General features: G+C 40.5%; 1 protein-coding gene across 9 annotated transcripts in view; it reads right to left on the bottom strand.

Moving 5' to 3' along the window:
• Nucleotides 1-13,131, bottom strand: part of PLXNB2 (plexin B2) — a 258,102-nt gene that overhangs the window by 58,176 nt on the left and 186,795 nt on the right. For all 9 annotated transcript variants that reach the window (XR_011737046.1, XM_065831686.2, XM_065831720.2 and 6 more), the window contains 6 exons: nt 11,096-11,222; nt 9,019-9,169; nt 6,580-6,694; nt 5,748-5,850; nt 5,177-5,278; nt 468-560 (listed from right to left, as the gene is read on the bottom strand). Coding sequence is in view for 8 of the 9 variants with exons in the window: in XM_065831686.2 (XP_065687758.2) it covers nt 468-560; nt 5,177-5,278; nt 5,748-5,850; nt 6,580-6,694; nt 9,019-9,169; nt 11,096-11,222 (691 nt within the window). In the remaining variant the exon portion in view is untranslated. The remainder of the gene's footprint in view (nt 1-467; nt 561-5,176; nt 5,279-5,747; nt 5,851-6,579; nt 6,695-9,018; nt 9,170-11,095; nt 11,223-13,131) is intronic.

Genomic DNA, 13,131 nt, shown 5'->3' with positions numbered 1-13,131 from the left:
TCTCTGTAAAACAAACCAGAGTGAAAGTAGCATAGCTAGTAAGTAGCCAAACAACAACATACTGTTAACCATTCCCATTTTTACAGAGATAAAATGCGAAAGATAATGAACTGGCATGTGAAGAGGCAGAGCTCTGCAATTCTCATCCTTTTTCCTCAACGGTTTCACCAGATTGCATAAAAAGTGAAAATGAAAGAGTAAAGGTCCCGAATTCCTCCAGGGACAGTTCAATGAATTTATGGATCGCATAGTTAGAGAAACCAAAGAGAAAGACTGAGGGCTTTGAGGGAAGACCCCAGGAGCTCCGAGCCAAAGCTGCTACTGCCAAAGAAGAATCTCCATCAGAGGTGACTTTCTTCTCTGAAGGAAACCAATATTACCTGTATATTTCTGGACACATGTGGATACTGGAACATGTCTACAAACCCTGAATATGTTTAGTAGGTGAATCATATTTTTGCATTTACCTCTTTACTCATGAATGAAAATTTTCCTTCATCTGATTCATCAACAGGAGCTTCAAATTCAAACTGGCTGTTTCCAACCACAAATTTTTTATCCTATGGAAGAGAAAAGTTCAGCTTAGAATTTGTATAACATCACCAAGCACAATAAAATATCACCAAGTAATACCTTGTTCAGTACAGGAAGTAATAAGACTAAGTGAAGAATGGTAACCAGTTAAAGTCATCTGAAAACAAAGCTAGTGAAACACTGAGCCAGCACAATCTGCTACTTTGCTGCATCTCTCCAGTGTTCGCTGAAGGTGGAAGCACCAAGCAGTACCAACAAAGCAAGAACATATCTAGTACTCTGTTTCAGAGAGTGAAAGAAGAAATTTCATAAGAAAATACCTTGAGACGTGAATACTGGGTGGCTTCACACATCAGTTGTGTCATTACCAGAGCTGTGTGAGTTCTGCCCTTTAAGGTTTTCTCTGTAGAGATGCCGGCCAGAGCAGGAATGCAAGAATTATATGGGAAACTGGAATGAACATCTCTCAGACCTTGCTGGCTTTGTTTCTCCTGCCTCACCATGACTCCAGCTGTGTTTTCACAGGACAGTTTTTGATGGCAGCACAAGGTGGGTGTTCCTGGGTATTCCTGCCTCCTAGACACCTTCTTTTGCCTCTCTTCTCCCTAGTTCCTACACCCATTCATTCCTGCCTTTCGGCTGCAGCGCATACTGACTTGCACTGCACTGGCAAAACTCTCAGCTTGGCTGTTCTGTGGTTCAGTTGAGGAACTGTGCGGGATAAAAGCCAAACACATCAACTCATGACTGTTTCTATGTTGGGTCATTCTCCTGCTCTGCCCCACAGCACAAGTGCACAATAGCTTTGCCAGAAGAACCAGAGAAAGAAATTAGTAGCAAGAACATCTTCAGACAGTACTGTTTGTAAAGACTAAGGAAATCAGAGTCCACTGGAGGACAAGACCACCTTCACCTTTTTAGAATCATAGAATGCCCTGGGTTGGAAGGGGCCTTCAAAGATCATCTCGTCCACACCCCTGCCATGAGCAGGGACAACTTTCACTAGACCAGGTTGCTCAAAGCCCCATCCAGCCTGGCTTTGAACACTTCCAATGATGGGGCAGTCACATCCCTGGACAACCTGTTCCAGCGTCTCACCACACGCGTTGTAAAAAATGTTTTCCTTGCATCTAATCTAAACCTATGCTCTCTCAGTTTAAAACTGTTCTTCCTTGTCATCACAGGCCTTGGTAAAAAGTCTCTCTTTGTCTTTTTTTACAAGCCCCCTGTAAATACTGGAAGGCTGCTATTAGGTTTCCCTGGAGCCTTCTCTTGTCCAGGCTGAACAACCCCAACTCTCTCAGCCTGTCCTCACAGCAGAGGTGCTCCAGCCCTCTGATCATTTTTGTGGCCTCCTCTGGATCCTCTGCAACAGGTCCATGTCCTTCCTGTACTGAGGGCCCCAGAGCTGGACACAGGACTGGTCTCACCAAAGCGGAGTCAAGTGGGAGAATCACTTACCTTGACCTGCTGGTCATGCTCCTTTTTATGCAGCCCAGGATGCAATTGACTTTCTGGGCTGCAAGTGCACATTGCTGGCTCATATCTAATTTTTCACACACCATTATCCCCAAATTCTTCTCTACAGGGCTACTCAGCTTGTACTGATACTGGGGATTGCCCTGATCCAGGTGCAAGACCTAGCACACAGCCTTGCTCAACTCTGTGAGAACTTCACTTCAATGCCCACTGTGGATGTAAATAACTAGTCCCTACGTTTGTCCAGAACCGTGTGCGTCTTGGAATACATCGCAAAAAAAATAATGGTTTCTTGATTCCTCTTTCCTGCTCCAAGGGTTAGTTAATTTGCCTCCTGCTGTCACCTAAGCCTCATGTATGACGATCTTATACTATTTATTTGTAGCTACTTCTTCAATGGTGGAATCGCTGGTAACTCACAGGCCACTAGGTTTATCTAATTAGGGCAGTGGAAACCTTTCCTACCGCACCTTGACTGTGACAGGTTGGGTAGTGGACACAAGAGCCCACCAAGGCTTGGGGCAGAAGAGAACATGCTTTAACCAGGTAAAGGGCCTGCCTCCAGTCTTGGGAAGTTTTATGCTATAGAAGGGAACAGACCTTTTTCTTCCACCTTCTCAGAAGCTTCATCTAGAAAATAAGCTACTGACTGAGCCCTGAAAAGTCTTTTCTGGAAGCTTTAGAGCCCATTTTGATTTACAGAAAATGTCTCTAAGTTTTACTCCAAGTTTTAAAGCATGTTACAAACCTCTTTTCTGAGGAACACTGCCTCCCTTCACTTACTTTACGTTTTGATATATCATGTATTTTTCAAAAGCATTTGAATTCTGCTGCTGCTACGTAAGGCTTTGCCACACGCCTAACAGAAGGTGCTGGGAGAGGACCTTCAGTGTATGTGACAGCTGCCACCTGGAGCAGACTGAAATCAGGAGCTGCTATCCCAGCATCTCAAGCAGAAGGCCACAGAGCTCAGATTCAGCAGTCTGGGTGCAAGAAGAGACATGCGGCAAACACTGGGGAGTGAGTTACACATCAGACACACATGGCAAAGACAAATCCAAATGGGAATTACATTTAATGAAAATCTTTGGAGGGCTAATAAGGTTGTCTTGATGCTGGTACATCTGTTTCTTCTGCTGTGTCAGTCTTTCAAGGACTCGGCTGGAGAATGCCTCTCAGAAGCTGCAGGCAACATGACTGATGAGTACTAAACTTTCCTCTCAACTGCTCGTCCTGGATGGAGCTAATCCCAAGAGAAGGACAACAGCTTGGCTTTACTTCTCCTTGCTACTGAAAGCCTTTCAGAGGAAGGAGGGGCAGAAAAACAGTCAACACCTTCTTCTTTTTTAGTCTGTTTCCCCCCAGTGGAAGACCTCATGAGCAGATTTATTCATTGTGTTGTGAGTGTTCACAAGTTAAGAAGTGCATGCAAAATGTATGAGCTTATTCTTCCACCCTCAGTTCTGCAATAGCAGTTTCAGAAGCCCTAAATGGCTAATAAGCTCCTAATGGCTAAGCCCAAACCTTCACTGCTAATCTCCACCTGGAAACAGAGATGCTTAATGCTCAAGGCTGGCTAGTATATTTTGCCACCCATGATAAGGCAAGTTTTGCACTGTCCTTTCAGGTAAAGCACAGATTAAAACAAAATAAAAGAGCTATAGTTCAAAGTGACAACAGAACATAATTTTTTGCCTTTTCTAAGCAAGAATTTAGGCAAGGAAAATAGGAGAAAAACTAATATCTACCAATGTCCTAATCAATAAAGACCTTACATGTGCTCATAGCTGCATGACTGCTACCTTCAAACACACCGTGATACCCAGCATATCCTGTTGCAAAATCGTTCCACATGAGAAGCCACATGCCATGTTGCATTTGGGCTGCAGGCCAACCCCTACAAAATATCCATCTATGGCTTCTCCTGAGCCACCCTGCCCTCCATGAGATGTTTACCAAAGGCTGAGTGTAAGTTATGCCCTTACTCAAATGAACTTTCAGTAACCAAAGTTATTGCTGTGCCTGTATGATTACAACTACTTCATGCCTTATTTCTCTGTTTTCACAGATACTTTGACGTTGGTGCATACAGCTGTAGTCACTGTGTGTGCCTGTTCAAGTCCTAGCACTGAAGGCATTATTGTTTGGCTTAAAAATGCACATCTCTACCAGGATATATCGGGCTACGCCCACGACAGAGATGATGTTCCCTTATAGGTCTCACCTAAGAAAAATTATTCTGACATAATTTGACAGTCATTGCTCTGTAGCATCTTTTCAGTCTAGGCCTAATGCAGTCATCTCACTTCTTACAGAGACTTGAATTCCACTGAAGTCTTCTCAGTTCCAAGTTAAATAAATGCATACTAGGTCTGGTCTGTAGGCAAACTGTTAAACGCTGCTGCCTGTGACAAAGCATTCCATCCACAGGATTTATCTGCCTTTGTGTAGCGGAGGTGATAGAAGGGCTTTGTAAGCTATACAGTACTTCAATTTGGCAAAGGAAAAAAAAAAATCCTCTACAAACAAGAGCCTTCTTTCCTTTGATAGATGGCTGGTAGTTAAAGCAATCGATGCAATCTCCAGAGTATCTATCATCAATTCGCTTATACACAAAGATGACACAGAAACAAACAACAGAAACTAGGAACGATACTTGAGCTATCACCTAAAGAAATGGTTTTTAAACGTCAGTTTTATCAAACTAACAATAACATCTTATGCATTGTGCATTTTTTTGAAAAGTGAAAATTGAATGAAGCACGCTGACTGATGTAATTCTAGAACCAAAACAATGCAAGTATTTACCTAGAAAAAAAGATATAAAACATTCACAACTCTTAATTCTCCCCTCATTTCATTAGCTGAAAAATAATTGTCAAGGTGTTTCAGTAGATCCAGCTTATATATTTTCCAAAAAATCCAACACATCAAATAGTTATACTACTTTATCCAGCTCTGATTCTGTCTTTGTGATGACTTCTCATTTAGAGACTCTACCACAGTAACCAATATTATATTAAACTTTAAGGTGTAGTTCTTTTCCTTCTTCAAAACCAATTATGAGCAGGATCTCCAAAGAACACTAATGCTTTAGTTTAGGGGTGTGGCAGCAGTTTAAGTGGAATTCAAATGACAGCTAGCTTTGAATTAATCTGCTTACCCGATAATAAGCTAGATGTCTTCCCTCAAAATACACTGTTGTTCGGTACTCCATAGGTATTATCTCAGGGTTTGGGCTTAGAAACTGCGGGCATTCTTCTTCCTGGGGAGAGAAATATTTTCTACGTTATTCCAAATAAAAAGTCTATCACAACAAGCTCCGATGGCCTTCGGACAATGGAATGATTGTTCTGAAGAACTTCAAGCTTAAAATACAGTGACAGATTTGATTACATCCTTTCAAATTAGACATGCTAAAAATGACTGCAGAATATGTCAAAGCTGTGGGTGATTATCTTTCCCAGCCTTGAAATCTTGCTCCTCCCATTGAAGTAAAATAGTAAAAGGAACAAAAATAGCCTTTCAGGAGTTATTCAGTCGCACTGCCCCTCCTCAATCACACCCTTAAATTCCCACCCCCGCACTGTCGCTAAAAAAATATCTTACACTTCTGGAGTTAACTTTAGACTAATTTTAAAATCCCTAATGCAACCAACTGATATGAGAGAAAAAGCTAAGAAAATATTGAAGTGTTCTAATAAAAACCTAATAATCTTATTTTTAAGCATTACCATATTTTGTTTAATCACATCCTGTACTGGAGAGGACTCTTCACAGATATGTCTCTTCCAGTCCCACTGGCAATTCCATCTATTGCTTGCACAGGAATAGCATCTACAAATATAACATGATAGTCATGACAAACTGTCAGGCTTTTTCCCCCCATTGACAAAAAAAAGTAAATTAAATTCCATCTTTATTCATGGAGGATAGATCAATCTGTTACAGTGTCCTTTGTATACTGAGCTAAAAAATCATAGTAAGAACAGTTCAAGAACCCCAAAAAGCTGTTTTCTCCCTTACATATTTGAACAAGGATTAGAAATCCACAGCATCCCTCACAAACTTTGAGATCAAGTCTATGAGGACTGGAAATGATCTTGATCAACCTTCATACATAAGATTGAACAAAGAGCGGCTTGGGTTGGCTGCGTCTGCCCTGAGGCAGCAGCACCTCGAGCAGAGCAGATGGTGGGGGCAGAGTCAGCTTCCATCATCCTGTTTGAACACGCTGCAACCCAAAGCACCAACCTCACGTTTGAGGGAACAAGCAGGTAAGCAGACATCCGTGGAGCTCAACTGCAATAGCAATACAATGGACCGGCCTTTATTTATATGTGCCATGAATATTCCCACTCCTCATCGTTTAACTTACTAACTCACCTGGAACCCTTCAACCATTTTTGAACTCCATTAAAATGTAAGAAAAAGGATTTAGGCACTGGCAAATTCTGAGACTTTGAAAGCTTTCATGATGAAACGACTGAGTAACCCAGCTGCCAGTTACCCGAAACACGATGCTACAGGATCTAAACACCCAAGCTACGGAGCTGAAATACTTACGGTTGATTTTCAAAAAGATTCATCGCTTCCTCACAGTCATAAAAAGGGTAAGTATGTGATGCAAAAAATATCTTGTTCTTTCCAAAGGTTAACTGAAGTGGAACTGAAACATGATCTGTCACAAAAGAAAAAAGTATCTAAGTGGTTGTTGAATTCTTTAGCTTGTTCTTAAGCTGAAAGATACAGTGATAATACTTTTATTATTTTACAGGACATAAAGCAAATATTTAACTCTGCTGTTGACACTCTGGATCTCATGACCTGTTGTACTTCAGATCTGTAAGTTCTCCTTTACCTTTTTAAGCTTTGCAAATTTTTCAGTACATAGTTGTCAGAAGAAAAGCAGAGATGGGATAAAGGGAAGAAGCAAAATTATAGAAAAGCTTTGTTTTACAAAAGTGTTTCTCAGCAGTGCTATCATCATGCTAGAATTTTGAAGAGTCTAGAAAAATAAGGAAAACTAAATGAGGAGATAATTGAACACATGAAAACTGGCACAAGAACAGTCATTTTAAATAAAACGTTTTCTTAAACATTAATATGACTGCACGTAAAATCACTTGTTTCATTTGTGGGTTAAAACTGTCATCCTCATGTGAATTAAAACAAGTGAGCTTTGTGGCTAATGCCCACAGTGCCTGCAGCACCAGGTTACCACAGGCCCTTGTGATCTTCTGTTTGCTGTACATGATTTCTCCACAAATGTACTTCTCATCTGGATCATTACTGAACTAAGAGCGGAAAATTTATCTTCAGAAACTGGTGCTTTCCTCAGCGAAGCTGTTTGAAATACCTTTCGCAGAAATCATTAAGCCCTTGTGACAAGCTATTTCATAAACTATTGAGCAATTTCAAACTCTGCTTTCCTTGAACAGGTTCTTGAAAGACCATCAGCTGCTTGGCGGGAAGTCACCTTTGGCTGCGCTGGGTCCCCTTGAATATTTCAGACTGGTAGGAATACCAGGGGGATTTCCTAACAACAGGACAGCAAAAAGCATCCTTTCTTTCTAGAAATGTCCTATTCCCTTTGGAACCAACCACAGCTAAAGTAACCTAGACTTTTCCAGACTCAATAGGGTTTCTTAACAGCAAGTGCATGGCTCAGGACTTTGTCAGAGGGTGCCAGGTACCACTGCCTGTGTCCATAACTGCCTGCCTTCTGCTGAAGTGTCTGCCAAGCTCCTGAGCATCTTCATATCACTTTTGAACACCCTGCAGATGGATCCCTGTATGACCAACTCAGAGAGGTGTATTATTTCCAGGTGTCTTGGTTACTCTGATGCCATCCCTGACAGGGTCCTAGTCTCACATTTTATGCCAGAAGACATCAAGCTGTCATGTTTACCAACCTATTCGCTTTACATCCTGCTTTACAAAATATTTAGGGAATGTGAATTGGCCATAAATAACAGTGTTGCTTTAACACTTCGCATAATCTGATATCATGACACACCCCAGCTAGTTTAAAACTTAAGAGAGGGATTTTAACGTCATTACTCTTCCTGTAACTAAACCTGGATTTTGACCTTTTTTGGCCTTAAGAGAATTTAAACTTATCTTAAAAAGTGCTTCCAAGTACCAGTCTGAGAGCTCATGGCTGTTGTGATACATATAGAAGGGTTATCCTCAGGGGTACTTCTGCAAGCTGCAAGAGCACCCATTTTTTTGGTTTTTTTCTTTTTGTTTTTTAAACTTGATACATGATAAACAGTGCTGTCCAACTGGTTTTATTCCACGTACTTATGCATCAAGATGTATGAACTTAAGGTATGAATAAAGCACTATCTAGGAAACAGCACAAGAATTATGGTTGGCAACAGACCTTTAGCATATAATCAGCGGTTCAGAACAATGATACAGCCTTTAATTATACAGTCACATATTTTTCCACTGGAAAGGAGTGGAAAAGCAGCAGAACCTGGAGGGCACAGAGTAGAAGAGGCAGAAGGCTTTATGAGAGAAAAGGACAACCTTGTGACATGGACCAGAAAACAAGTCACTGAACTATAGCTGACTAGAGCAAAACTAAGACATCAGAGATGAAAAATATCACATCTGAAGTGCACAGGTGGCTCTTCTGGCCCCAGAACTCAGTCACTAAGGTAAGATTAGAGGAGGTGGGTTTTGTTTGTTTGGGACACATAGCAGCACCTCTCTGACTCCTTGCCTATGTCTCTGCCAAGCTCCTGTTTCAGGTTCCTTGTAGAAACACTGGGAATGCTACAGTTTGTAAATACAGCAATGCAAAAGGTTTGAACAAACCTTGTTTTTTTTTAAAAAAATGTATGAATGGACAAAGTTCAGCAGTAGACTATTTGGGCAAAGGAAATGAAGAGGGTAAAAAACTTTGCATGCAGCTCATATAAGAGCATCACATTAGAAGCAGCAGGCTATGTTCTTTCTTCTTATTGTACATGGAGGGTAGCAGTACTTCTTTACCTTGACCTTTCGGTGTTGGAGGAATTATATCAGGTGGATCACAGATAATAACCCCTTCTTTCAATTCAGCATAATGGGTTGTTTCACCAAACGTACAAAAAACCTGGTCACTCTCAGTCAAAGTTGGCAATGGACTTACAGTCAGTTCCACCTGGAAAAAAAAATAAAAAGACTAAAATATTTGAAAGAAACAAAGACCAAACAAAATTTATGGCTGATTTTTTTTTGGACAGTGGTGATATTTTGGCTAGTATCACAGAACATGGTTCTCCTTTTCAATTTTTATTTCTTCCCATCTGCCAGTCTTTTCTTCTTACACCACTGCCAATTTTTCCATGCTGGGTCTATGTTAAATTAGACTGGTACAAAAACCTCTTGTCCTGTCAATGCATAAAATAAAATAAAATTTAAAAAAGTCTGTACAGACACACCCAAAGCCTTCTCTTCTTGTCCTCAGCATCTAGTTTAGCAACAGTAACAAGGGTGGTTAACACTTAAATCCTGACAAACTTCATTAAAATTACATTAACCTTAGGGGTTACTAGTGAATAATGAAAACAAAGCTTGATGGGCTGGAAAAGCTGGAGTTTGAAAGAGCTGAACAGAAAAGTGGTTTCCTCAAGACTCAAGGTACGTGCAAGAAACCCACTGAGATCTATCATTACTGCTGGAAAAGGATTTCTGACTGATGGTGAGACCATAATCTCCTGAAAACTACCAGTACAGAGCACATATGAGAAAATAAAAGTAAAATAACATCAGAAAACTTAGCAAGGAAAGAAGAAAAAAAAATAAATTAAATTTGGGATGCTGTCCTTAATTTAATGCTTCAGGTGTGTTAATTATACAGTTTAACTTTTCCCATTTCTTATTGCCAGTAGAAATGACAATCATCTATTTTTCTCTGAAACCAGTCCACTATGCTATGAGCTGCAATGTTTATTGGTGAATAAAGGAATCATGAGGAAACAATGGCATTAGCGATGTTACAGGCAGCATGTAAATGCTCATTTGAAGTCAGGTTTGGTTTTGGCTTTTAGGTATTTTGGCCTCAGATGCTGATATGAGACACCTGACACCTGTCAACACAAGTTGACAAGACCTGTACTAAAAGAAGGTTTGTATTTTTAGCTGGTTAGCTCCAGTCTACTAACATTTTTATTTAACACAGAAATGGCCTTCAACACAGTGCTGTTTACATCATATAGGAATGGATTTAACCTGACTTGAATGAAAGTCTCTTTCTTTCTGATTAAGAGGGATTAAAAGCCATTTTGCTGATTTTACTTGAGCACCCCTGGGAAGCCCTCAGTCTGCCCTGGCATGCTCCATTTAGAGTTAGAGCAAGCAATGACACCCTGGTCACACTCTGAACACTCAGTTCTGTTGCCACAGAGTTGTTTTGCATGCTGAATTTACCTTCTCCATGTACCCAGACAGGCGTCGCTGGGTAGGCAAATCCATGGCTGATTTGAAAGCAACAGCTTATGGCTTTGCTGCTTACTTCAGTTTATGCTCAAGTAAGCTGAAAGGGCAGCATGAAATCTCCCCTATCAATTACTTTTTATGGGTTATACAACATTGTGCAACACTTTTATAATATTAATTTAAGTGTAAATGCTTTATCAACCATACTAGTGCATCATTTTTGGTTACAGAGAAGGTCAAAAAGAGCATTTCTTAGAGGAAATCATGAACTGCAACATGCAAAAAAAGCAGGCAAAGAAAAGCACTGTGAGAAATGCCAGACAATGAGAGATCCGAAACACTGTTCTATCACAGTGTCCACTGTGCATGAAGAAATGGAGATATTCATCTTCCTAGTAGTGACATCAATGTGCTTTAAGAACATGTAGGGCAGGGATGTCAAACTCATTTTCATCAGGGGCCACATCAGCCTCGTGGTTGCCTTCAAAGGGTCAAATGTCATTTTAGGACTGTATAAATGTAACTGCTCCTACATTGATACAGGCCTAAAATTACATTCCACACTTTGAAGGCAACCGCAAGGCTGATGCGGCCCCGGTGAAAATGAGTTTGATGCCCCTGATATAGGGAAAGCATTTTCTTGTCATACCTTAGCAGGGGCTCTGCGACTCATGTTCAGAGGGTCTGCACTAATGACAGTCATGCACGTGCCACTTGGACTCCACAGCCAGTGGTTCTCTTTATCAGCTGTTCCACAGTCTGCCTTCTTTGTGCACCTGACAAAACAGGAACAAAAACCAAAGCAAAGCAATATTATAGCTGGGCTCTGCTTTCTCTGAACTACACAATTTCAGGATTAGAGCTTGAAATTACAATACAAGATGACAAGGAATTTGCTTTAATATTGACTGTTCAGGTTGCTATCAGAGAATTATTAGTAGAATAAGCAGTGAAATAAGCATCGATGTTTCAAGATGCCAAAAGCAAGTGGGGAAACGTATCTATATTATTTTGGACACTGCCTTGGATTAGACAACCCAAATCCATACAGAAGGAGTACTATTTAGCACAAGAGCCATTGCCTGATCATCTGAAACCAGGCTGATTAACCTTCATCATAACATATAACAAAGTCCTGAGTGAGTGCGCCCAGCTTGGCTTTTCTGCAGATCAAGCGGCAGACACCTATGTGTTGCCAGTAATCAGCCACCCCACTCATAAGAGTAAAATGCAATAGAGAAACATTGCTGAGGGCACACTGCTAACTTTGTAGTGAATGTTTTCATTAATTCCTGACACTATTTAAAACCCCTCTATGCCAGGCCACCATTACCATCACAGGAATACAACAGTGGCTGTGCAGCCTCACCAAAAATACTGGGAGATCTTCCCAGCTCATGTGCAAGAAGGAGAGAAAGAAGAGATGCTGCAGTACAGAAGCTGCATATGTGGCTACAAAAGCTTGTTGAAGTGTGTGTGGGGACAGACTCATCCGTATTCTTTCCATTCTGTGCAATGTTTAGGAGAAAATACTATAGGATCTCTGGCTGCTGTAGCAGAAGACTATTAACTCATCAGGGGCTTTAACAACCTGTCCTGGTTTTGTTCCTTAAACCTTGACACAACCCTATCCTTAAAGATAACATTTACATACAGAGTCCATAGACATATAACACATCCCTAACCACATAATTAAGTGTATTCATTATGCAAAATTTGGTGCAGATGAGAAAAACACAAGAAATTTAGTGCATTTTTTTCCATTGAAAAAAAACACTAGCAAATTAAAAAAATTCATATTTGCCTGTTCTGAGACCATTAATATTTTGAGATATTGAGGTCAGTGGTCATATCAGAAACCCGAAGGGAAATCTAGGGAAAATTGTCTTTTGTACGATGTATCACTCGGCCTTCAACTCCCAGCAGCCCAGGAGGAGTTTGAGGTGTATATTCCAAATCCCCAGGTTTCATCCACAGCAGCTGAAGCCCAGGAGGGAAGAGTTACAGCATATCACATGAACCTGCATGCACTACATAAGTTTTTCTGCAGTGCTCCATATTATGCTACACATCAGTCTGATAGGTAACTTAATGTGATAGCTCACATTTTCAGACAGGAAGCTAGAAGCCTGAAATTCATCTGCATACTATAATTAAATAGCCCCTTTGTTCCAACAGCAAGTACTTAGCATCATGAATTCCCAACCACTCATGCCAAGGGGTTAATTAACTTAGTAGTCAAAGAGAGAGATGCAGGACCACTCTTCCCCCTTGCCACTCCAATCAATGAAGAGTGCAAAAAAGAGATATTCCAGAGCTGTTCAGTGCTGTCCTAGTTTACATGTGTTTGAATATTAATTCAGTTAACCTCTGCAGATAATCAGCCAAATGCCACTTCCTGCTCACCTACAGTCAAGTGAGGGTGCAGTGTAGCTACATGTCTTGATAGATGATGTTTATATAAAAACAGGACTTGGGCTATATTTTATTTCAGACATGAACAGGTAGGTTTTTTCAGGCTCTTTTTTACACTTTCCTGCTGTACTTAAAATATAAATTTTCTGAATTTTAAATAGGGAGCACTCTTTTAATTTCTGGAAGAACATTTAACTGTACAGTTCAGAGAGTGTTAGGAGTTGTATACTGATTTTCAGTACCAGCAGCAAAGTATATATTTTCCCAAAC

The sequence above is a fragment of the Patagioenas fasciata genome, chromosome 1, assembly GCF_037038585.1.
Source record: "Patagioenas fasciata isolate bPatFas1 chromosome 1, bPatFas1.hap1, whole genome shotgun sequence".
Lineage (NCBI taxonomy): Eukaryota > Metazoa > Chordata > Aves > Columbiformes > Columbidae > Patagioenas > Patagioenas fasciata.
Note: the sequence above shows the minus strand (reverse complement) of the source record. Positions and strands in the feature narration are given on the sequence as shown.